General features: G+C 39.8%; 1 protein-coding gene across 6 annotated transcripts in view; it reads left to right on the forward strand.

The window, feature by feature from the left end:
• SYT16 (synaptotagmin 16) overlaps positions 1-26,118 on the forward strand; it is a 251,067-nt gene that overhangs the window by 85,700 nt on the left and 139,249 nt on the right. For 5 of the 6 annotated variants that reach the window (XM_060619990.3, XM_060619996.3, XM_060619994.3 and 2 more), the window contains exon 1: positions 7,098-7,659. The exons of the other annotated variant lie outside the window; for it this stretch is intronic. Coding sequence is in view for 2 of the 5 variants with exons in the window: in XM_060619996.3 (XP_060475979.1) it covers positions 7,548-7,659 (112 nt within the window). In the remaining 3 variants the exon portion in view is untranslated. Of the gene's footprint in view, positions 1-7,097; positions 7,660-26,118 lie in introns of those variants that run through there. 6 annotated transcript variants of the gene reach the window in all.

Below are 26,118 nucleotides of genomic sequence, written 5' to 3' on the forward strand. Positions count from 1 at the left end.
GATCCAAATTCTTACCATTGCATAGAGGGTCATACATGATCTGACCTAACCTCATTTCTTCCTTCTGTTCTTACTGTGTTCCTGATCACTTAGTCAGGAAGTGATGAGGAAGAAAACCTCATCATTCTCTGTGCCTAAACCTTATTTTTTCTTCATAGATTTATGGTTTGTGGGACATATTAAATAACACCCCTTCTTGTCATGTTCTGAATTTTATAAATAGGGCACAACAGACAGTAAAATGGCTGGACAAAATATCAGCCCTCTTCATGAGAAAACTGATGTCGGAACATGGCTTTAGATATTTGGCTAAGAGGTATATAGCAGTAAAGAAAACAGACTCTGTTTTCATGGAACTTATATTCTAAGATGATAGTTTTTTAAGTTTACAAGCATTATCTAACATATATAATATATATGTTTACATGTGTATATGTGTTTTATATATATCTATGTTTTATATATGTATGAAATAGGACCACAGTATGAAATTCCTTACTGCCAGAAATTCTTTGAATTTCTTAACATCAAATTTCTGAAGCACCTGACTGAATTATAGGTACAGATTTAAACTAATGTATTTTAAGAGAAATAAAAAAAGCCCACTTGTAACCATTTGTCAAGGAGGAGTTAAGTCTTTATTGGCTTCTTTTGTCAATGTGTGTGTGTGTGTGTGTGTGTGTGTGTACGTACACACAAACATACATATAATGATTAGATTTATATTTTTATTTCCCAGCTCACCATGATGGATGTTTGTTTTTGATCCAATTGCCACTGTAAAGGAAGTAGATACCTATATGAATTCCATTGCTGGAAGTCCTGTGTGATGAAGTCCAGTGTGACTATGCCCTGTCAGTTGATCTTCCTATGAGCAGAAATGTACAGACCTCTGGGAATACTGCAGAATTAGCTTAAAGGTTGCTTCTACTTGGAAGACCTTTATATTGAAGCATGGATTATTAATCCTTTCCATGCTGACATCAGTGCATCAATGATACAGTCTTTGCCAAAGATGATCTCATGGATTTGAGGACAAAGGAAATGGCACAACATGAATTCATCCAAATCTTGAAGCATTCTTCCTTGATACAAGCCTGTCTGTCTGTTAAGGTGAAAGATGGGTGCTTTGATTCTTGGCTGCTTTGTGTCATTATTTTTTTAGGACTAGTTGCTATCAAAATGAAAAGTTGCTTAAGTAAAGATGGCTCAAATTCTATTTCAAAACCATTTCATAATTTCACCTTCTTATTTAAGTCAATTTCCATCTTCATGTTTAAATTTACCTTTGAACAGATCTTTAAAAAGTTTATTTATTTATTTTTGAGAGAGAGAGAAAGAGAGAGAGAGGGAGGGAGGGAGGAAGGGACAGAGAGAGAGGGAGAGAGAGGATCCCAAGCAGGCTCTGCGCTCTCAGTGCAGAGCCCCACATGGAGCTCTGTCTATGAACCATGAGATCATGACCTGAGCCCAAATCAAGAGTTGGCCACTTAACTGAGCCACTCAGGTGCCCCTTTAAGCAGATTTTTTTTGGGGGGGGGGACAAATTTGGATTTATTTCAATATTTCTCAGAAAATACCCATTAATTTTTGCATGGAAATGAGAAACATAACTCTTTGTAAGCCTGCTTGTATATTCTAACCTAAGTGAAGGAAATAAATATCCAGTCCACAAGTGCATCATATGCCAACGTGTGTTTGTGTGTGCTTTTGTTCATTTTCTACCACAGAGAGCTTAGGTTCTCAGAGGGGTTTGTGACCCCCAAAAGTTATGGTCACTGTTCTAGAGAGTTTCATTCTTGCATGAAAGTCTATGGTATTGCTCACACAGCATCCATTTTTCTCCTTCTGGTAACTGTACCTGATGTCTTTGACCATATGGGAGGCCTATGACCCAACTCTAATTAAGTCAATGAACCTAACCATCCTCTGGGCCACAGGGATAAGTAAATAACCCTAGTGGTCCAGTGGCTGAATCAGAGCCAGTTCCAAGATTTATATGGAGATATTGAGGAAGGAGCAATCTTCTACTGGACTTGGAGCTATAATGATCGGAACCCAGGAGTGCTGCTGTCATTATAGGGGGAAACCCTCTCAACCTGAAAGTAAGGCCAGCACAATTGAAAATAGAGACAGGAGGTCAAGAGGGACCTTGGTACTTTCTGAGCATCGAGATCTGATCTTATCTAATGTTAAGTTATTAAACAACTTGTTTTTTTGCCTAAAGTTACTTGAGATACCTTTGCCACTTGAAAAAAAGAGTCAGGACCACTATGTGGTAATGCTTTCCTAATTATAAACAAACATGGAACTATAAACTATAAGCAGTAGCAAAGTAGGGAATTTTTTAGTCTTAGTAACCAAAACTTTGGCACTGAAGAGGTTTCAGACTAATATATATCATTGGTCATTATTAGCATTGTTGACAAAGGTTGAGTTTGTTGTTCTGCTTTAAATACACTTTTGCCTCCATATTACTCAGGGCCATCCTGCTAAGATAGGTCCAGGAGATCTGAATAGTCAGATGGGGAAGATATGGCAGCTACCTAGAGCAGTTGTTGGAGTAGGAGCCCTATACAGCAAGACTAACCTAAGGCAACCAATGGTGATGTCTGAGAACACCTGGATGAAAAAAAGGGGGAGGGGTACACAAGAAGATGGGGTATAAAGGAAAAAACAAAACCAAATGTCCAGTGATAAAGGGACTGAGAAAATAATGGCATATTCTTATGTTGAACTACCTAGTATCCTTTAACAATTATATTTCAAATATTTATTTATATTTGTTGAAAGATTCATGATATATTGCAAGAAATTTTATTTTTTTAATTTATTAAACATTTATAGTTCTAATATAGTTAACATACAGTGTTATATTAATTTCAGGTGTACAATATAGTGATTCAACAATTCTATACATTACTCAGTGCTCATCATGATAATTGTACTCTTAATTCTCTTCACCTATTCCACCCATCCCTCCCATCCACCCCTCTGCTGGTAACCATCAGTTTGTTCTCTATAGTTAAGAGTCTGTTTTTTGGTTTGTCTCCTTTTTCTTTGTTTGTTTCTTAAATTTTGCCTAAGATGACACACCATATGGTATTTGTCATGCTCTAATTTTTTCACTTAGCATTATACCATCTATAATTATAGCTCTATCCATGTTGTTGCAAATGGCAAAATTTCTTTCTTTTTTTATGGCTGAGTAATATTTCTCTCTCTCTCTCTCTACATATATGTATACATATGTATATATACATATATATGTATATACATACATGTGTATATATATATATACACATATATACATACATATATATGTATATACATACATGTGTATGTATATATACATATATATATACACATACACACACACCACATCTTCTTTGTCCATAATCTATCAGTGGACAATTGGGCTGCTTCCATAATTTGGCTGTGGTAAAAAAAAAATGCTGCAGTAAACATAGGGATGCATATATCTTTTTGAATTACTGTTTTTGCATTCTTTGGGTAAATACTCAGCAGTAGAATTATTGGATAATATGGTAATTAATTTTTAATTTTTTGAGAAATCTCCATACTGTTTTCCACAATGGCTGCACCAGTTTGCATTCCCACTAACAGTGCTTGAAGTTTTCTTTTTCTCCACATCCATGCCAACACATGTACCTTGTATTTTTATTTTAACCATTCTGAGATATGTGAGGTGATATCTCATTTTGGTTTTGATTTGTATTTTCCTGATGATGAGTGATGTTGAGCATCTCTTTATGTATTTGTTGGCTATCTGTATGTTTTGTGTTTTTTTTGGAGAAATGTTTTTCCTTCTGCCCACTTATTAATTCAATTATTTGGGGTTTTTTGGTTTTGAGTTGTATAAGATCTTTATGTGTTTTGGATACTAATCCTTTATACATATCATTTGCAAATACCTTCTTCCGTTTATTAGGTTGTCTTTTAGTTTTGTTGATTGTTTCTTTTGCTCTGCAGAGGCTTTTTATTTTGATGTAGTCCCAATAGTTTATTTTTGCTTTTGTTTCCCTTGCCTCAGAAGATATATCTAGAAAAATGTTGCTACAACTGATGTCAGAAGTTATTGTCTGTGTTCTCTTCAAGGATTTTATGGTTTCAGGTCTCAAATTTAGGTCTTTAATCCTTTTGAGTTTATTTTTGTGTATGGTGTAAGAAAGTGGTTCAGCTTCATTCTTTTGCATGTAGCTGACTAGTTTTCCAGCACCATTTGGTGAAGAGACTGTCTTTTTCCTATTGCATATTCTTGTCTCCTTTGTTGAAGATTAATTGACCATACAATTGTGGAACTGTGACATTTTAAAAGAGTACTTTTTCTTTAAAAAAGATTCTTTTACAAAATACACAAATATGTACAAATACTAAAACATTCTCAAAGATACCTCTGGAAATGCAAAAAAAAAATGGTTATCTCAAGGGGGTGGGATTAGAATGATTTACCTTTTTTCTTTTGCTTGTGTTCTAATTTTTCTAAAATGAATATGAATTACTTGCATAAAAAAGAGAAGCAGAAGGTAGCTCCTGGGAGAGAAAATTACTAGTATTGCAAGCATGTAGGCAAGGAATTTTTAAGTGTCAGAGGAATGTAAAGGAGAGAATAAAAAGTTATAAAAAACATTTTTCTAACTTTTGGAAGTGTTATAAAACCACAACATATGGGAGGATTCATAGAAGAAAAGACAGATCCTGGAGTGTGGTCTTAAAGGTTCAGCATGACTATGGGTGATCCCTATTTTAAACTTCCTTTGTTTCCAATTCAGTTTGTTAGGTAAGTTTTTCTTCAGTAGGGATATATCTTAATTTTAACGTGGTACACATGTTCCATGAAGAGACCTACCTATTCATCTGACAGAGATGTGTTGATAATCACAAGAGGTAAACAATAGATGTTCAGAGAAGCACCATTCTCTTTCCTACCCTGTTCCCTTTTTCCTAAGACAGACTTTCATCTTCTCTCCTCAGCACATATGCAACAGCCTCCCAGTTGGTTTTTCAGATTTCAGTGTTTTTACCTCTTAAGGACATTTGCATTAATTTCTTATTGCTGTTTTAACAAATTACCATAAACTTAGTGGCTTAAAAGTACACAAATTTGTCATTCAGTTCCATGGTTTAGAAGTCTGAAATGCATGTCACTGGGATAAAATCAAGGTTTCAGTAGGACTAAGTTTTTTTTTCTGGGGGCCTAGAGGGAGATTTGTGTGTGTGTGTGTGTGTGTGTGTGTGTGTGTGTGTGTGTGCGCCTTTTCCAGGTTCCAGAGGCTGCCCACATTCCATAGTTTGTGGCTCCTTTCCTCATCTTCAAAGCTAACAACAGTGGATTGAGTTTTTCTCATGCTACCATTTATATGTTTTTCTCATCTGATTCTCTCTTTCACTTTTAAGGACCCTTGTGATTATATTGGACTCATCTGCAAATGGGGGGTAATTTCCCTATTTTAAGGTCATCTGATTAGCAACCTTAATTCCACCTGCAACCTTGATGCCCCTTTGCCATGTAAACAAACATTCACAGATTTTAGGGATTAGGACAGACATCTTTGGGGGGGGGGTCTGTTATTCTGCCTCCCATAGATGTTATCCACACAGCTACCAGAATAAGCCATCTAGTATGCACACTTGGCCAGACATCTCTCCTGGCTAAAACCTTTTGAAGTCTCTTAATCATCCAAAGTCCTTGACTTCACATACAAGGTTTGTCACCTTCTGGCTTTACTTTTATCTCAATCTTCCATCTTCCAATTGTCTCTTGGTTTATGCTTAGGTAATACTGAACTCATAGTAATCTGCATCCCTCTCCCAACCTTGCATATACACACATTGCCATTTCACGTTCCTGTGCCTTAGCTGATGCTGGTCCCTTTGCCTTTCATTCATCTGGTTACCACACACATACTTTTCCTTTTCCCTATTTCCCTTTGCTGGCTCCTCTTCCTTTACTGATTTCTAAATGTTTGATCTATTCAGAGCTTGGTTATAATCTTCCTCTTGGTCCTCTCTCTCTTCTTAAATGATCTCATCCTTTCTCATTACTTCAAACACCTGATGATTCTCAAATTTTTATCTCCAGCACCAGAGCTATCTCTAGACTTGCATATACTACTAGAAATCTTTACTTGTGTGTCCCATAGGCATTGTAGACATTTGACATTCAGGAAAGGCTTCCTCTTGATTCCCTTCACCCCTGAATAGTTGAATCCATTCATTTATTTGTTAAATGAATGTTCATTATTTTATTCAGCAATTCAGCTAGGTAACTTTTGTTGTTTACTGCATGTGCCAGACTCTTTTCTAAATTTTGATCTTTAGGACATCCTCATGAAGTAGATACTATTCTTATTTCCATTTTACAAATGAAGAAATTGAGGCCCAGAAGGGTTAAGTAATCTGCTTTATTTACAGAACAGTGAGTGGTAGAACCTTTACTACCATTACCTGCTGTCAATTACCTGGTTAAACATCTAAACAGCCTTGTTTACAAAAACTCTCCTCAAAGCTCCATTCTGACTTAGGAGCACCTCCTCTGTGTCCCCTCAGCCCTTTGTACTCACGTCCAGCTTCGTAATTAACATGTGTTGGTTAAATCTGTGTTTGCTCTTACCTCTCTCTGGAGAATGTACACTGACTAATTCATCTTTGTTCCCTCAGAGCCTGGCACAGTAAGCACTGATAAAACTTTTTTGTTTGTTGAAGAAAATAAGTGCTTCTGTATTGCTTCATCATTACCACACATCTCATGTTCCTGTAGCAATGGGTTGCCTTAGAACCCTCTCCTTTTGCTGATTTTGTCCTTTGACTCAGGTCCAGCATCATCGCCCTTTATTGCAAAGGTCACAAGCCACTTCCTTATTCTGACTGCACCTGAAATTCTCCTCTGAGAGGCTATGTGTAATCACAAGTGAGGGGGCAGTTTTCCTAGTCCCATTCTTTGTAACAGGAAACTTCTATGTTCTTATCAAGTATTCATAACCTTTGCTCTGTAGGCAGTGTCAATATTTGCTTTTGTGTCAGCCCTGTTTATATATTCATTCGTGATTCCTCCCTTGGCTGTCTGCATTCCATATTGAGTACTGTCACCTGAGGTTGTCAGCTGTTTCCCTGAGCCCTGGTAGTTTTGTTGATTAGAGTTAGGGGCTTGGGCCATAGAAGAACCATTGTGTTTGGCCTCTTCCTGTTTCAACATTGTCTAACCCCAACTAGCTACTCTGCAGGTTGTTATTAGTCACATGGGGGACCCAGCAAGAGAGATTCCAGTCTGTCACCTGTGGGGCAACAGCCTCAAAGCACATGTCCCATTGGAAGTGAGATGAAACAGTCAGTACAGTGGTTAAGAGAAAAGACTTCAGAGCAGACAGACCTGGTTTCAATGAACCAGGTTTCAATGAACGTCTTAGCTTCAATGAAACACTATTTTACCCAAAGCAAGTACTTCTTTGAGGTTTTTTCCTTGGTTTAAAGTGGGCCCAGGGTTCTTATGCCTAAAATAAGATGATCTGGCATGTACTTAACAGTTTATGTTCTCAAAAGAAAAGAGCACACTTAGGGCTCAACCTAGTGCTAGGGAAAGAAGTAAAGAAATGCTTCATAAATTCTTCTTGGTGGTGATGAAACTAATGTTGGAAAGAGGTGAGTGATTATTTGTTTACCATTCTTTCTGCTATTCTGGCATGCTGGGAGAAAATGACTCCTGCAAATTTTTAATTATATAGAAAATTATTAGGGTAACAAAAATATTCTGAGTTGGGCCAGAAATTATGGGAACTATGGTAACAAACTCATTCATAGGAAGTATATCAATAAAATCAACTGGCTCTTTCATCTTTTTCTTTTTAAAAAATGCCATGTGGTTGGAACTGCATTGATCTTGGTGATAAATTATATTGATTTCTACTGCTCTGCTTTATTGCACCAAGTCAAACAATCATTCCAGAGACCCCCAAACCTCTCTTCTCCAAATTTCTTACTTTCTGACCTTGCCACTAGATGACAATCCATTCCTGCGTTTTAGCCAACGAGTGAGGGCAAACACTTTGACTTAATTGTTGTGCAATTGTTTACTACTAGGTGTCCAAGTAAGATCTGAAGGAAAACTTCATTTACATCCTCTGAACATCCTAATGCAATTATTGGAATGCAGTACAGTTAAACAGCTATGCCAGACAAATGGAAATGAATTCTCAGCTTAAGTGTTTGACTGTCACAACTTAATTATCTAGATCTAGTATTTGGTACATTTTCTGAAGTTCTTGAAAATCATGCTGTCACTTCTTCATATAGATTCAAAATCAACACATTATTAATAGGAATTTGACCTTACTTCAAAACCATGTTGACAAAAGTGATTATAAGACTACATTCTTTTAAAAAATTTTTAATGTTTATTTATTTTTGAGAGAGAGAGAGAATGCATGCACACAAGCTGGGGAGGGGAGGGAGGGAGAGAGAGAGAGAGAGAGAGAGAGAGAGAGAATGAATGAATGAATATGAATGAATCCGAAGCAGGCTCCATGCTGACAGCAGAGAGCCTGATGTGGGGCTTGAACCCACAAACTGCAAAATTATGACCTGACCTGTAGTCAGCTGCTCAACTGCCTGAGTCACCCAGGTGCCCCAGACCACATTCCTCATTAAGACCATAATTAATATATTTTGGTTTGGAGAAATGAACGTTTCTCTCAAAAGTTAAATTTCAGTCAAGCAAAGCTAATACCTCTATAATGTTGTGTATGAAAGACCACTGTCCATACTGAATCAGGATGGAAGGAAAGGGGTATAAAGACATTGAAAGTGTTTTGAAATAAAATTTGAGGTGGTGGTTTTTGCATATTATACAGTTCCTTCACATGGCTTTTTTTTTTTTTTTTTTTTTTTTTTTTGATGCCTTTGGTTATACCTACTACTGTGCTAAGGGTCCTGGGGAGATAAAAAAGAATATAGTGAATAAAGAAGACAGAGGGTGGTATCATTTGGGTGAAGGTTATTTATTGAGATGATTAAACCAAAACACTAAGGACCCCTAATAATTTGTAGGTCTTTGAAAGTATTTGAGGGTATTTGAGACTTTTAGGCCAAGGTAATATTTGGATGCCATCATATATATTTTATGTAAAAAAACTTCTTTGACAATCTAGTTAGTGCTGTTATCTATCTTTTGCACCAAGATGTGCTGCTTGCTTCTTATGCTACTATGTTTTCTTTTCATCTATGGGATTCTTTTGTTTATGAGGGACCTAGCAAAAATATTCAGTTTTTTATTGTGCAAAATGGTAATGATAATATCTACCTAATAGAAATATTACATGCATTAAATAAGTTTGCTATATCCTAAATTCAGCTACAAGTGACAGAAAACCCCAAATTACAGTGCCTTAAGTAGGTTAGAAGTTTATTTCTATCTCACCTAAACAAGGTCCACAGGTAGTTTAGTTTGGGGCCATTTTGTTGGCTTCTTGTTCATCAGGGACCCATGCTCCTTCTGTCTTCTTGTTTCACGATTCTCAGCACACCTCAAAGTTGATCTTAGGACTGATGTTAGTATCTCCTTGGCCAACCGTTAGTCATATGGCCTCATCTGCCCTTTGCGAGTGCTGAGAAATACCATCTTTATTCTGGGACTGCCATTCACCCAGTTGCTAATTGGTGGTTCTATTCCTAAGGAGGAAGGAGGAAATAGGTATTAGGAAAAAGTAGTGGTCTCTGGCATGACAGCCTAGGATAGTGTCTGATGTAAGATGTTCTTCAATTGTCCCCTTTTCTTCCTTCCTCCTTTTCTCTTCCCTCAGCTTTTTATACCTGGGATGAGTCCTCCTGTGTAGGTTGGAAAGTGTTAAGCCTGAAAAGAGCTTTTTGGCAGTAAAGAGGGAATTCCTGTGGCCATTTTCAGTTAATTTGTGATTGTGGAAGAAAATCTTGGCATAGATTAGTATCAAATCATGTGTTGTGCAAAGAGTGTTCACTGTGGACACAAACTGATGTATTAGCATTTGCATTTAAGTAGCTAATTATATTCTCAGCATTTAAAATTGTGGAAAACAAACACTTTCCAGAATTACTTCAGAAACTATTTAGCACTACATAGACCCATTGTCATTAATAGATGAAAAATAAAGGATTCTTCTCCAGGATTTTTGGGAGAATATAATTATAGTTTTCCTATGCACAGTTTTCCTATGTGTTCTCTTCTCAGGAAAATTTCAAGGTTAGGCTTTATTATGGCTGTCTTTCATATTTTTGCTTTATTTTCCTCTAATGGTCTATGATGCAATGATTATATTCCTCTCACTTTTCACTTGAAGTGAATGAGTCAGAATTTCTCACTTTGAAGGTGAAGTCCTGAAAGAGTTATCTGAAAGCTCTGTGAGGGCTTGTGTATGATTAGTGTTTTATCTTCAAGGAAAGGAGTTGTTTTTTCTTCATCATTGTGGATATTTCACAAGAGTGGAAAACTTGAAAATTCAAGGACTAGAGTCATGGTTCAAATTGTGTAACACCATTGTGTATACTTTATGAGGGCAGAGACTTTCTCTCCCTCAATACTGGCTAGACTATCAATAAAAGAATATTGCCTAAATGAGCAAATTGAATAAATGAATTGTCAACAATGGTGGGTGATGTGACTTAACAGCACATGTGTAGAAGATATAGGGGTTTTAGTTAACTTAGGACTCAGTAGGAGTTTAAGTTGTGTCTTCCAAAAAATTGAGATAACAGATGCTAGAAAGTAAAATAAGGTTGATCCTGCCCGAATTAATGTGCACAATGATAGTAGAATACATGCTTTTCCTGGTTGAACTTCATGGGAAACATAGTATTTAGTCTTTAGTGCCACCCAGTGAAAGACATAGAAGGCATCAAAGTATGAATTAATCATGAAATCTCAGATTGGAGTGAACTTCAGAGGATATGTATTCCAATTCCCCTTCTGATTCTTGGATACCCTCTACCATACCCCTAACAAGTGAGAATCCAGTCTCTGTACCTTCCCAGTGATGGGAAACTTAATTCAGTTTGAGGCATACCATTTCATTTTTCAGAACATTCTTTGTCTATGCTTTGGGAAAAGATGAGTGTGACCAGGAAAATAAAAGAGTGTAAAAATAATGTCTGATGAAGGCCACTTGCAAGGAGAGCACCTACCACTTTTTAGAAGAGCTGTAATTGTGAAGGAGGAATTGTTTTTGTGTTTGCTTAATAGAAGAAGTGGACCTAAGCATGGGCCAGATATTACCTCTGAAGCAGAGGACCTCAGAAGGTTTTATGGGGATGGATTTTAGGGGAATGCCAATACATTCTATGAATGGATTTACAAAATTTTGTTTGTGTATTTTTCTCTTCTGGGAGAGAATTGAAAGCCTTTATCAGTTTTGAAGGGGATTCTTAGTTCCAGAGATTGGAACCACTGTGGTGAGGCTTATAACTCTGAGTTTGTACGCTTTTTTCAAAAGCATGTATGAAAATAAAATGCCAGTTCTTTCATACATAGGGAAAATAGACTAACTAGACATCCTATAACAATTTCTCAGCTGTACTTAAATGACTTCTCTTGTATGAAGTGGGAGTATTTAAAATCTATTACAACTCAACAATAATGGCCCTTCATGCCACATAATTTCACCTGATTTGTTTCACAGAGTAACAGCTCAGTTACTTTTCCTGGATTCAGTTTCACTTATGACCTGTGATCCTCCAGGACTTAAATTCCTGGAAGTGTGGCTTTATCTCAGCCTGAAGCTCTCTAGAGCTATTCAGTGAAGAAATGAGTGATTAATATTTGGGAAATAATGTATTTTGCTTCCATGTTATGATATTCATGGGAGACTAGGTATTTTGTCTCCATCAAAATCCTGGCTGTGATCTTGAACTTGTGTTTCATTGTAGGGGCTGTAGGCACCAATGAGAGAAACAAAGCACTCTTATGATTAGCAAAATATTTATGGACAGAGTCTGAGTTTAGCCAGGACAGCAAATTACATCTGTTCCCTAAAGGGAATAGTTACTTACGGTTCAATAGGAAATGAATAAAAATTTGGAGCAAATTTATCAGGAAGATAATTTTGCTCATAAAGAGAGAACTAATAATGCCACTGAACAGGTGGTTATGAAGTTGAGAAAGAATTATTAAATGAGTCAGGCAGAAGGTTGCAGTAGCTATCATGGTGAGTCAGACCAGTTTCTCTACCTCCTCTTTAGCAAACATTCCTTTGGTGATTCTCACACTCAAATAAGCATCTAAATTTCCTTCACCCCTTTTAGACGGGAGATGTTTTGTGCAGTTGGAGTGTGCATTATTCACTCCAACGAGGGTAAAAAGATATTAGGACCTAGAATTAGGAAAAAATTAATAACCTTGAGTTAGAAGAAGGGGAAGTATGGGTGCATTCTCACGGAATATTTAGGTAGCCTTGAAGCAATTACTGAATCAACTCTTTCTCAAGGAAATACCATACCTGGTTTAACCTACTTTGTGGTTGTGAATGTTCCACAGAACCAGGTGAGTTGTCAACAGCTCTTGGGCTAACATTGGTGTCCTAAGGGAAGGGGGACGGTTTTCTTTGAAAGTAGTATATGAACCATAGTAGGTGTAAAATTGGTATTTAATCTATTAAAATTATGTTTTATTCTGAATTAATTTGGGAATTTTTGATGGCTGAGGGTTTAACCCCTGGTGGATCTGTGTCATGTTAATTCATCTGACTGTGATGGGAAACAGAGGGAGGTTAGGAGTTGGAGCTAGATGGAGGCTGGAGGTGGAGGGATGCCAGAAAGGAGAGAGGAAGTTGACCAGAGCTGTAATAGGACTGCATTGCTTTGCCCTCTTGTCACTGGAGATAGGAATGGACACTCAGGGACCCTAAGGGAAGTAGGTGTTAGAAAACTGTTCACTATGCAGCAGTTTGCAGGAAGATAGTATATAACCAAAGTTTCACTTCTCTGCTTGTGTCAAGTTTTAAACTTGCCCTTCAAACTTTGCCCTTGGTACAGCCTCTGTTTAGCCTACTTTCTATGTGTCTGATTACCCAGCCAGGTGTATGCAAGGATTAGTGATCTATAGTCCCCAGAAATCCGACGACAACATGGTTTGGCATTTGAGGACACCTGAATCTTTTACTTCTAGGTGAGAAGGCCACTCTTCCCGGGATTGGCAGGAGAAGGTGGTGGCAATTACATTTTGTTCTAGTTTGCAAAGCTGGTTTTTTTTTCTGTAAGATTGGCTCATGTTTGTAGATATTGGCCATTCCTCCATTCAAAGGTACACTGGAGGGGTCTGTTTATTTTTTTTTTAATAACCTGGGTTAAGAACTGAGCATTGCTTTCTTTGGAGGCTAGTGTATAGAAAGAATACAGCTTGTTATCAGGAACATGATAATGAGGATAAGTACATAAATAAGGATAAAAGCACATGTCAAAGCACTCTCCTACAGGAAGAATGGCAATTTAATAGACAGAAGCCTGACACTTCCTGTGTGCATAGTCATTACTGACAACCTGTGAGTGTGGGGAAGTACTTTGTACCATGGAGGAAGAACATTGTTAAAAGTCTATGAAAAATCCTCATGCTAACCAAATTTTTGCTGCTTTGCCTGCTCAACAGTGGCTTAGTTTTGCTTTTCTATCCATTCTGAGGCCCAACAGAATAGTGGTTCAGAGACTACTAGTGAAGAAACTTCTGATTATTAGTTATGTAGCCATCTCTCCTAGCTGTGCTCAGTATCTCTCTGTAAGAACTGTTGGAGCAGGGGCACCTGGGTGGCTCTGACTGACTCGATCTGGGCTTAGGTCATGATCTCACAGTTCATGGGATTGAGCCCCTTATAGGGCTCTTCACTGACAGCATGGAGCCTGCTTGGGATTCTCTCTCTCCCTCTCCCTCTGCCCCTCCCCTGCTTGCTCTCTCTCTCTCTCTCTCTCTCTCAAAATAAATAAATAAACATAAAAAAAAAAAAAAACTGGCCGAGCAGATTCTGTGACTAGTTTTCTAGTCAAGCCTGCTCACTAACCTCTCAGGTTTGGCAGACCAGACAAACATTGTTGGAGTCACTGGAGGTTTGAGTGGTGGATATGAAATGGGGAAAGAAAATTCTAGGTATCTATGATTTCATACAGTGAGATGGACAGGAATAGATGAAATATGTGTGTTGTATGAAGAAGAGAATGTGTACTGGGCAGGTGAAAAAGATTCAGAGGCCATGTGAGGAAGACTAGCCAGGGAGTTGGGCCATTGGTAAAGTGGTAAAGTGGCCTTGGGCAAGTCATTAATTCTTTTCCTCAGTGGCCTCATATTTAAGAGGCTGTTGAATTCACTCTTAGGACCCCTCTGGATCTAAATATTACCCACATCCCTCCTTCTGGGCTCTAAATGTTTCAGGGGAGAATATTTGCTTCAGTAGTAGTTAGACAAAACCAAAACTGATACAACCAATACTTTTTTATTTTTTAAACACTTTTTTTTCTTTTTTCTGTGCTCCCTGATTTAGAGCGAAGGCACGTCTGAAATATATTAGATTTATTTTACCACTGCATTGATAGAGCATTTGTGTACCAGGTCAATATGTGTTATGAGAAGCCTGAAATGTGGCTTTGGGTGATCAAATGGGTTTTCTTAGTTTTCTCCATGAGTACTTCTAAAAAGCATTCCCCAAATTAGCTGTAAGAGTGATTTAAAACTTCTGGTATCTTAAATGTTTTCAAATGTTGTTTAATTGCCTTTTTTCCCTTTTCTTTTTTTTTTCCTGAAAAAAATAGTTAAGACTTCTGAAAATATACCACAGTCTTTGTAGAACTCAGTTCACCAGATTGAATTATATATAAAGCAGTTATGTGGTGCCATTAACTTAGAGGAGTACTTTAGAATTTCTGGAAACATAAGGCAGTTTTTCCTATGGATTTACTTGAGTGAGAAGGGGGCCAGCTTGGTTAATCCACCTTGGGAATAATCCTTCTTGCCCTGTGTAGTGTTCACATCTCACATTCTTTACCTGTGGACGCTGGGTACAAAGTGAAGATATCCCTAAAGAAAGACTTCTTTCCATGTGATTCATTCTAGAGCAGACAGTTTGCCCAGCTTATCTCTTTTGCTTCATCCAGGAGCTTTCTGTGCTGCTGTATCTCACTTCTTTTTATCCAGTCCAGACCTCCTTCCAGACCATCTGCTCACAGAGCCAAATGCTACTGGGAATGTCTACTCACGTCTCATGAGTCCCTCAAGTACCACATGCATCCACATTGCTATCTTTCTCTGTCAGCTGGTCCCTTGCATGTGTTTCCTGTCTTTGCGAGTGGTAACAGCTTCCATCTGCCACTTAGGCTCCAACTCACTCCCCGTTTCTGATTGGCTACCAAACCTTGGAGGTTTCAACCTCCTATCTTATGGAACTGCCTTTTCCACCCTATTTGAATTGCTATTGCCATCCTTCAGGCTCTCCTTTGGATCAATGTAATGATTTTTAAATTGGCTGTATAGGCAGAATAATGCTCGCCCCTCCCCAAGAGGTTCATATCCTAATCCGCAGAACCTGTGAATGTGTTAGGTTCCATGACAAAGGGTAATTAAGGTTGCTAATCAACTGACCTTATAAAATACGGAGAGTAGCCTGGGTAATGCAGGTGGGACCAATATAATCACAAAAGTCCACACAAATAGAAGAGGGAAGCAGAAGTGGAGCTCAGAGTGGTGTGCCTGGAGGTCTTGATCTGCCTTTGCTGGCTCTGATGGGGAAAGAAAGGGCCATCCACCAAGGAATCCAAGCTGCTTCTAGAAGCAGAAGAAGACAAGGTAGCGAATTCTCCCCTAGAGCCTCCAGAAAGGAAGGCAGCTCTGTTGACACCTTGATCTTGGCCCAGAGAGACCCTTTTTGGACTTTTGACCTACAGAACTGGAAGATAACAAATCTGTGTTTTAAGTCACTAAGTTTGCAATAACTTGTTAAAGCAGCAATAGGAAGGAAACTAATACCCTGACCTTCCCACTTCTCTTTTGCCCCCATTCTCAGTCTACTTGCAGAGCTGATGTTACTCCCTGGTCTTTAGAAAAACTGTTTGATGGTCCCGCCACCTCTGCATTGTCTTTGTTTACTCAGTGTCTCAACACTTGGTACATAGGAGGCAATGAGTCAGTGTTTAATGAATAAGTGCAAACAGCCCATTTTCAGCATTGTGGTACAATTCATGATTTTCAATTTGAGGAGATAAAACTAAGGTAATCAACTAATTTTTGGTTTTATACATCCCTTTCTGGGAACAGGATGAAGCAAACATATATGCTGTCTTTTCTTTTTTAAGCCTCTATTGGTTTTAAGTTACATTATAGCATTTTGTTATGACCAATTTGATGAATTAAAAAGATATATCCCGCGAGGACCACTGTTATTATTTTGATGTGTGACTTCCTAGTTATTTCTACATCTGCATCTATATTTTTTAAAAAGGATATTTCACATATTTTGAAACTTTTGACTTAGTGTAGTCTGAACATTTTTCTTGCAGCCCTTTTAATGGATGCACAGAATTCCTTTGTGTGGCTGCTTTAAACTTCATTTAACACCTTTCACATGTTATTGAACTTTTGTTTCCAATTCTTCTCTATTATGAACAGCACTGCAACTAATATCTTTTCAGTATCATCATGCATACCAATGATTATTTCCTTGGTAAATTCTTAGAATGTAATACCTGGGTCAGAGACTCTGCAATTTTTATGGTGTTTGATATGCATCACAAAACTGCCCTCCAGGAAAATCACACCAGTTTGCGCTGCCACCAACGGTGTTCTTTCATCCAGTTGACCTTCATGCTCTTGACATCTTCTGGATATATGGCAGGGCTAGAGAGCATGACATCAAAGGTGACAAGAGGATTGTTTTACAGTGAAGGTGGGCACTGCTTTAACCAGTTGAACACAGACTGGGTGCTGTGGTCACTAGCCAGCACACCCAGCTCCTTTGTAACTGAGACATCCTCCTGTCCTCTCTCCAGAGGATTGGTACCATTGCTACTCAGAAAAGTGTGTGGGTTGGCCTCCCCTTTCCCAGCACCTCAGCTGCCAGAAACCAAGGATAGAATCATGGCCCCCATCTGTTTTTATAGACTTCTGGTCTCTGGCAGTAGTCTGTAAAGGAAACTTGGTATGGAGGAAACACAGACCCTCTTATCTCCCTGAGCTCCCCTGTCTCATTTTTACTCCAGACTTTATTTACTCATGAACTTGAGCTACTATGACTCATGTACACAGTTGCCGCATGTTATGCAGTATGGAAGTCTCCTTATGTGGTGAAGTGTGAGTCCCATAAATGTCTGCTGAGTGGACCAGTGTGACATCTCTGCTCACTCAATATGAACGACCAAAGCCTACCAAGCCCAGACTTCCAAGCCCAGGCAGTTTCGACATGGTTGGTAGTTGGCATTGGCTGTGGTTGTCTCCGGAAACACTGACCTGGCATGTACAGAAGCATTAATAAAATATCAAGTTTATTAGTTGCATTCTCTTTTTTGGTGGAATAGTTTTTACCCTGTGAGTGTAGGGAAGCAAGTCTAGTTGCTATGGCAACACAAAGCTTTCAGCCACTTGTTTGTTATATTCCTTTTTTGGTTTATGGAGTGGTCTGTGGAGCCTCTTGAAAGATGTGCTGCTTAGTGTTTGACAGTTAAATCAACATGCTGCCTGACAGAGATGAGAGCTGGGTGAAGGCAAAGGGACAGGCCACAAAGCTCCTTTCTCATTGTTTGCTTTCACAAAGATTCTGGCTTTGGAAAGAGGGCACCTGGATCTGGAGCAAGGACTATCACTCCGTGTCTCTAAAATTACAAAGGAAAATCATTGACAGCTGGAACCACCAAACTTGTCTTTTTCATCCTGTTTTCCCACCTTTCCACCCCCGTCCCTAGATGTGGGAACATATAATGAAGTTATTTTCTCTTGAAAATCTAAGGTGTAAAAACTACTCTAACCAGCCCGTGGACCCTGAAACAAAGGAGGTGTTGGGAAAAACAAAACAAAGTTGGCCTTTTCAAGGTAGGAAGTCCCACCGTTGCCTTCTTGCCTGTGCTCTGAGGAAAGTGTGTGCTTACTGTGTGGTCCTTTCCCAGCGAAAACTCTGGTTGTGTGTGGGAATCTGCAGTTCCTTAGACTCCGGGGACCTGGACCTGTTTTTTGTGGGTTGGTTCAGTGTGGACAGTGAGATTTAGGTTATCAGACATTTCTAGGATTGCCTACATGGCCAATCATTTGAACATTAGAAAAAACTATTTTCTTTCTTTTTTTTTTTTTCAATATATGAAGTTTATTGTCAAATTGGTTTCCATATGACACCCAGTGCTCATCCCAAAAGGTGCCCTCCTCAGTACCCATCACCCACCCTTCCCTCCCTCCCACCCCCCCCCATCAACCCTCAGTTTGTTCTGTTTTTAAGAGTCTCTTATGATTTGGCTCTCATTTTCAATTTGAGGTAAAAGTAAATTTCTATAGCAGAAAAATTATAAAGATACAAAATAAGGAGAAAATTTTAAAAATCACCTGTATTTCATTCTCACAACCCTCAAATTAACATTTTGGTGCACATTTTATATGTGTGTATGTATGTGTGCAAGTGCATATATATGTACATGTGTGTCCATATATGTGCATGCATTCATATATGTGCATCGCTGTTATTTTTTGTAGAAACATGGTATTTTGCTGCATATACTTTGCCTGTATAAACTTTTCATTCAACTACGTATCATGAGGTATTTCCATGCCTATAATAACTCTAATGATTGCATAATCTTTTAAAAAATTCACATAGATATATTTTGGTCTGATTCAACCCTTCTTTCAATGTTTGATATTTAGGTAGTTTCTGATTTTCTATTTCTTCAAACAATTCTGAGCTTCCCTTCTCTATGTCTATATTTACCTCTATGTAAATATCTTTAAAAAGTACCCAAAAAATCAGCAAGTGCTCATTAAATGTTAGTTATCTAAAATCTTTTTTCAAACTGGAGAATCAGTGTGAGAAAAACCCTCTAATGACTGAAAACATGGAACACTTTATGAACATTTCAATCCTAAAGCTGCCATGTTGCTACAGAATTGAGGCATGGTTATGCAAAGGAAACTACAGGAAGAGGTCTGGTTTGGGACTACACTGGTGGGTAAAATGTACTGTAGAATGCATCAAGCTGCATTGCACCAGGTACCAAGGAGATGACCCTGCAGCAGGGGATGCAGCATAGTGTACAGAGATTGGCTTGGGACTGAGGCAAGCTCAGTTTTCCTGATTCTCCCACTAATTTGCTTGAACAACCTTGCACAAGTTCTGTTTCCTCATCTGTAAAGTGATAGAATTGTTCTGATTGACCTCTGAGGTTTCTTTCCGATCTAAAACTCAGTGGCTTGAAGCCAACTCTGCTCTGTTTAATTCATCTGTGATAAGCAGAATGGACCTTTAATATACCTACTAGAGTTTAAAACTGTGTAGCCTAGGCAAATTACAACAGTTTACCTGTAGTGAACCCTAACACTGTTTAGTGAAAGAAGACTTTCGCTTGCCCACCGTCCATTCCTTCTTTCCTCTTAATTTTGCCTGAGGGAGTCACCACTACCCATTGCAGATAGTTTGGGTGGTACTTTGTATTAAGTAGCTCCCCCAGCTAAGAGGTCTGTGTGTCCCACCAGCAGATACTCAGAGCCCCACAATAATCAAAGCTTATTTGCATTGATAGCAGTTCCCTATCCTGTCCTGTCCACATGCCCAAACTGCTCTCACTGTTTTTCCATGTTATTGTTCCCTTTTCTTTCTAATCTGTGGACTTTGGATATCTTTTCATCAAAGTCTGGTTTACTTTTTAGCCACAATAGGATTCTGTTGTTGATAGGGAAAACCCTACCCCTTCATTGCTGGTGCTGGCCTTGTCCTAGTTCTCCAGTTGACCAGGGCTTTGTGACCAGCAGGCAGATCACTCCCATCTCACTAAGCTTGTGTGTCATGATCTGTGTCATTGATGGTAATGAAACCAATCTAGTGAGGTTGTTGGTGGAGGTGGGGGGGTCAAGGTGGACCTGACCACGTGATACTGTAAGGGTAGGGTTGGCACACATTAGAAGCGTGATGAATGTTAGTTTCCCTTCAACAAGGAGTTTCATTAGGAAGGTGCTTGGACTGTGAATTTGAAACCTTCACTCGAATATGTCACATATGGGGGTGCCTGGGTGGCTCAGTCGGTTGAGCATCTGACTTCGGCTCAGGTCATGATCTCACTGTCCGTGAGTTCGAGCCCCGCGTCGGGCTCTGTGCTGACAGCTTGGAGCCTGGAGCCCGTTTCGGATTCCGTGTCTCCCTCTCTCTCTGCCCCTCCCCTGTTCATGCTCTGTCTCTCTGTCTCAAAAATAAATAAACGTTAAAAAATAATTTGAATATGTCACATATGGACCCTAAATCAATAGACTTAGAAAGATGTTTCTGATAATAATTGTGCTTAGTTTGTTCTTAATCTTTCTTCATATCATGGTGAGCACATAGTAGGTGCTTTCTAAATACAAAATCTTTTGAATGGCTTTTAAAAACCCTTAACAATGACATAGGAGAACATTTGTTATACACGTTCTTAGTATTACACTTTTCATAATTGCTACTGTTTTAATAAATTGAGCAAAGGGCACAAATATTCTGGCCCTTTGACCAGAGCTTAGAAATATTGTCACTGGAAGAGCCTTTATTTAACTATATTGCTTTAATGGAATTTGAGATGTGCAGGAACGTTTTAATTATCAGAATCTTCTTTAGAGAAAGCCTCTGAGATTTGAGACAAGTTTACATATTATTATATGAATCACAGTTTGCTTTAAGAGCTTATCTAAATCCCATGTGTTTGAGGGGAAAAGGGAACTCGGAATGAATCCATCTAATTTTCAGCTTTTTTCCTAGGAGAGATTCGTGATTGAAAGTCAGAATGGGGTTATGTGCTGCCTTTTTTCATGGTTTCTAGTGGAAGTTATAGGGTTTCCATAGTAATGCGCAAGGACTCCTCATTTCCTGCCATGATTTCCTAGCAAACAGAAGAGCACTGGTAACTATGGTTTAGTGTAAGTGACAAAGTTGACAGCAGATCATGCTAAATTTGTTCTGGCTGTTCAGGGATGGGTAGGGTAGAGCACCGTACTGTTAACCAAAGGTGACGACTCCCAGCTTCACAAGGCAAATAACATGTTTCCTGATCGTCCAGTGGCAATGGCAGAGAACACTTGGCGTTTTGACTAGGGGTGAGGCAGGTGCGGTCCTGCCATATTGCCCCTGAGATCCACTAAAGAGTTTGCATTTGAAGAAATACTGACGTTGCTCTATCTTCTCCTCCTCACCTCCCTCCCTCCCTCTCACTTGTTTTCTCCCCCTACCCCACTTGTCCTGTGGCCATCCCCTCTGCTCCCTGCTCCATCTCTTCCCTTTCTGTGCTCTTACAGCCACAGTTTCAGCTGTTCAGAAGGCAGAGGATAGTGGCACAGGATGGTGGCTCAGTATCCTGGGGAGTGGGGTCATACGTCTGGCCACCGTCCCTGGCATCTTTCTGTTACCCTCAGGCTGCTGGGCCTGGCATGTTCCCTTCCTGTGACAATTCAGCCTGTTTTCAGGTTTCCTAAAAATAGCAGCATTCTACCTCATGTCACAAGGTGTACCTGCACATCCTTGTTTTGTTAAATCTGAACAAAGTGTTCCCATTGGTGAATTTAGAGGCACTAAAAAAGCCTCCTCAGCAGCTGTCCGGCCGAAGTATGCATTTGTCTTATAGACAACAAAGCCAGCAGAAACAACAGAAAGAAACAGACAAGAAAGCCAACAGAGTGAGCTAGGAACAATGCTATCACCCACCTTGCTGCTGATTTGGTGGGACTTCCCAGTGGGCCATGATGTCTCTGTGATTCCATTTGCAAGAGCTTCAAAGTTTGCATTTGCTTTAGACTCATGTTGTTTTGAAATAGTATTCCATCATGATTTTCAAAGTTGGTTATCATTCAAAATCACCGGAGCAAGCACAGTGTTAATGGCAACCATATCTGGCAGTTTGTAGCTTTTTTCTCTGCTTACTTAACAGAGTGAAGTGATTTAATAAGTTCTAGAAAAGTCAACGTGATCCTTTGTCTCAGAAGACTAATTTCCTTACCTTGCCATTCATGAAGGGAAGTCCTCTGAAAGTAAGAGACTTGAGAGCTGTAAGACTTACTTAGCTTTTAGATTTTATTTAAATGTTGTCAACTCCTACCTGTGTTCTACCTCTCTTGCTCTTTTGGTTAAAATCACTGAAGCATATTCTGAGAAAGCTGTTGATGACCTCAGGGCCAGTCAAGGTAATTATCTTGGCACACACCTACTTTAGATGGTCAGGAAGCCCTCTTCTGCCTTTCCACGCAGACCTGGTGAATATTGGGAGTTCCCAGTAGGAGTATGGTTTCAAAGGCATAAGTGGAAATTCATATTTGGTACCAGACTCCCCAGATGTGAGGTGGCTTTTGGCTTTTTAGTCCAGAGAACTGGAGGAAAAAGGAGAATGGAAACTCCTCCTTGCTGCAACAGTGGGAAACTCCAGAGTCATGTTTATGGGCAAGCTTAGAATCCATTCACTCACATAACTCCATCCATCACCTGCTTGCACAGGTGGTGGGGGGGGGGTGGAGGTTAAGCCTGACATATGAGTGTCCTGCCTTGGAGGATGTTGTGCTGCAGTGAGGAACACCCACTCATATTTTCATCTGATGCCTCTTTGGAGCTGCTTCCTCTCTTCTCTCTCTCTCTCTCTCTCTCTTTCTCTGTCTCTCTCCCTTCCTCATCCCTCCCTCCCTCCCCCCCTCCCTCTCTGTCTCTTACACACACACACACACACACACACACACACACACACACACAGTATTACAGGGAGGAAACTTGAAGGGTGGAGATCACACACATTTAGCCTGTAAGCTTAGTATCCAAAGTTAAAGAAACTTTTAAGAAGTAAGATGCTTAAACAGGGTAGAACTGCTACAGACTCTCTCTTCACACATTTTCCTCTCACCCCCTTCCCTGGTGTTTAGTGAATGGTACTCTACCCAAGCACCATGACAGATGCTTTATGAGACTGGGGATGAGGCAGGGTAGAGAGTGCAGGCCTTACTTTCAAGTTCTTTACGATGTGGAAATGCTTTAGCTATAAAAGGCTGCTTAGCTTGCCTGGTATTAAATGGTCATCACATAGGTGGTGTGGAAATGCTATACAGTTCATCTTCATAGTTGGTTGGAAGGAGACATGTAAGAGGGGACTTGGAGTAGGAAGGCATTCTTAGGAAGAAGTTGGGTTATAGGGTCAGAGGCCTGGTAGTGGACAAGACCATTCTGCCCAGAGGAAGTGAGTTAAGGATGCTAATTTTGTTGAACTATGAGTTTCCCTTGGGGATACAGTGGGATAAACTTGGGAAGTTTGCTTGCAGTTGGACCACATATAGTTTAAAGAGGAATTTAGGCTTTATCTTGTAGCACAGGAGCTACCGTTAACACAAGTTGAGTGAGAGCAACATGATACAAATAGTCCTTGGTGAGGATGAATCTGGTGTAGTGTTAAGGATGAATTAGGGGACCGTGAGAGCATGGAAACAGAATCTAAAGACACTGTGTGGTAGTTCGTAAGAGATACATAAAATACACAAACTGAGGGGCCTTGGTGCTTCGCAACTTGGCTGCAGAAGCCTGCAGGGACTTCAGTCATTTTCTCCTCTGATTGTCAGTCTGTTTTAGGGTCGGGAACAGATGCATGTTTATTCAGTAAGACAGCTAATAATTCTCTCATGCACATGTGTGGTTCAAGGGAAGACACCTGTACTAGTCCCTTAGGGCTGCCATAACAAGTACCACACCTGAGGTGGCTTCAACAATGGAAATGTATTTTTATAGAGTTCTGGAAAATAGAAGTCCCTGAGCAAGATGTCCACAGGGTTGTTTTCATTCTGAAGCTTCTGTCCTTGGCTTTTAGATGACCATCTTCTCCCCTTGTCTTCACATGGTCTTTTCTTTGTGCACACACATGCCTATGTTTGGATCTCCCCCTCTCACAAAGACATTGACTAGGTGGTTAGGGCCCAGCCACAAGACATCATTTGAACTTAATTACCTCTTTAAAGACCTTATCTCCAAACATGGTCACAGTCTGAGGTACTGGGGGTTAGGAATTCAACATGAATTTTGGGGGAACACAATTCAATCTATAATAGCACCTATGGACGAAAAAGATGAGGAGCAGCAGGAAGACCAAGGCCAAGCATCTTCCCTGACCCCTTATCCAGGCTCTTGCTCTCTGTTCCTTGTGCTAAAATGGACATCTCCAAACAGAAGTTTCCCGAGCCAGCTTTCTGTCATCCTTTTCTAGGACAATGTAGGCTGATGTCATCTGGGGGATTTTCAACTCCCAATTTTAGGATTAGCAGCCTTTCTCCTTTTTTTGTTTTCATTTTAACTTCTCTGGCAATGCTAGTTTCTTACCACATTTATTCCAGTCGTCTGTTTATGTGCATGATAATTTTTTATAACGATGGGAGGGAATCTCTGAAGAGAATTGGAATATATAAAATAAACAGATGCATTAAGGTACAGCTACAGAGTTTTCAAAAATGTCCGCCTTTCAGGACTAATACTTGTTTCTGACTTCTCTCACCTCTACCTCTGAGATGACCTTCTCTTTATTTCTAGTGTTCTCTGTTCCCATCAGCTGGCTGAGGCTGAGGCCTCAGGTCCCTATGTCCTTGCTTCTAAATTCTCATTCTACTTGGGACTTTGGGCCCAAACTGCTTTTTTTCATAGTCACCTGAGCCCCTGCTGACAGTGTTTATTTCATTCTAGCCTGAAAAAACCCATAATGAGTGGAATGATTAGAACTGGGGGCTCCAGACAGACTACCAGGGTCAAATCCTGGCTCTGACACTTTGTCCTCTGCAACTTTGGATACATTACTCTCCAAACCTCAGTTTTTTTCTCATGTGTTAAGTGAGGATAATAATAGTTCCAACCTCAGAGGACTGTGAGATTTAAATGAGTGTAAAGTGCCTGGCACATAGTAAATGCCATGTGAGTGTAAACTGTAATAATTATTATTTTGCTTGCCTTTGTTCTGAGTAGCTTCCTTGGAGATTCAGATCTTGTTTGGCTCTTTCTACATTTCCCCCCTACCAGGCTTCCCTTTTGTAACCCAGGCAGGGGTGGGCAGGCTTCCCTGGAATCCTCCTCAGACCAGCTGTCCGTTTATTAGAATGATAAGCAGAAGTAGTTGACAAGGTCTATAAATTGTGCTTGTCTTGGGGGCAGTTCTGCTGGCACAGTCCCAAACAGGCTCTGCTTGAGCCTTTGCCTTCTGCTCAGGCCAGGAGAGCAGTTCCCTATGTAGCCAATCATGAGCCCTTGGAGTTTCCACAAAAAGGTGGTGCTGCTCAGGCCATAGCAGAGACATTTGCCCTTTTCCTTTGCAGTAGTATCACCTTTTTAAACCCAGCAGACTTTTATGATCGAAGGAAAAGTTTGGAATGGTCTGTCACAATGGGGAGGGGTAGCTCTTCTTCTCATCTTAGTTGGCGTCTGCAGGACACACATCTCTGTTGGTGTTGAAGGTAAGGTTCAATGCCTTTTTCAGTTTGAACAGGCTTCTGCATGATCACAGTCCTGGTATGCAAACACCAGCTCCTCTTCTTCTTGGGCAGGCTTCTGCTGGGGACCTTGTAAGTCAGTAAGTGGCCCCTAGTGGACCCCTAGTGAGACACTCCACAATCACAGGGTCCTTAAGAGCTCCGAGAGTCATAGCTTTACCATCAAGGCACAAACTCATGTACAAATGAGTACTAATTCAGGTATACACCAGTGTCTTCACTCTTGAGATTACTCTTTGCCTTGGGCAAAGGGTGACCGTTTTAATCTTTGAATTCTGCATTCTTAACCTTGTTCTTCCCTGAAATCTGAGATTGACTTTGTAATCCCTAGTGACTTTGTGACAAGTTCTTTATCTTTCTTCCTTCCGCCAACATGCTCCTGCTTCCACAGGGTAGAGCCTCCTGCTCGGCACCTCTTGCTGTATCCTCTCTTGCTCAGCCTGTGGCTTCCATCT

Source organism: Panthera onca, chromosome B3 (assembly GCF_046562875.1).
Source record: "Panthera onca isolate mPanOnc1 chromosome B3, mPanOnc1 haplotype 2, whole genome shotgun sequence".
Classification (NCBI taxonomy): domain Eukaryota; kingdom Metazoa; phylum Chordata; class Mammalia; order Carnivora; family Felidae; genus Panthera; species Panthera onca.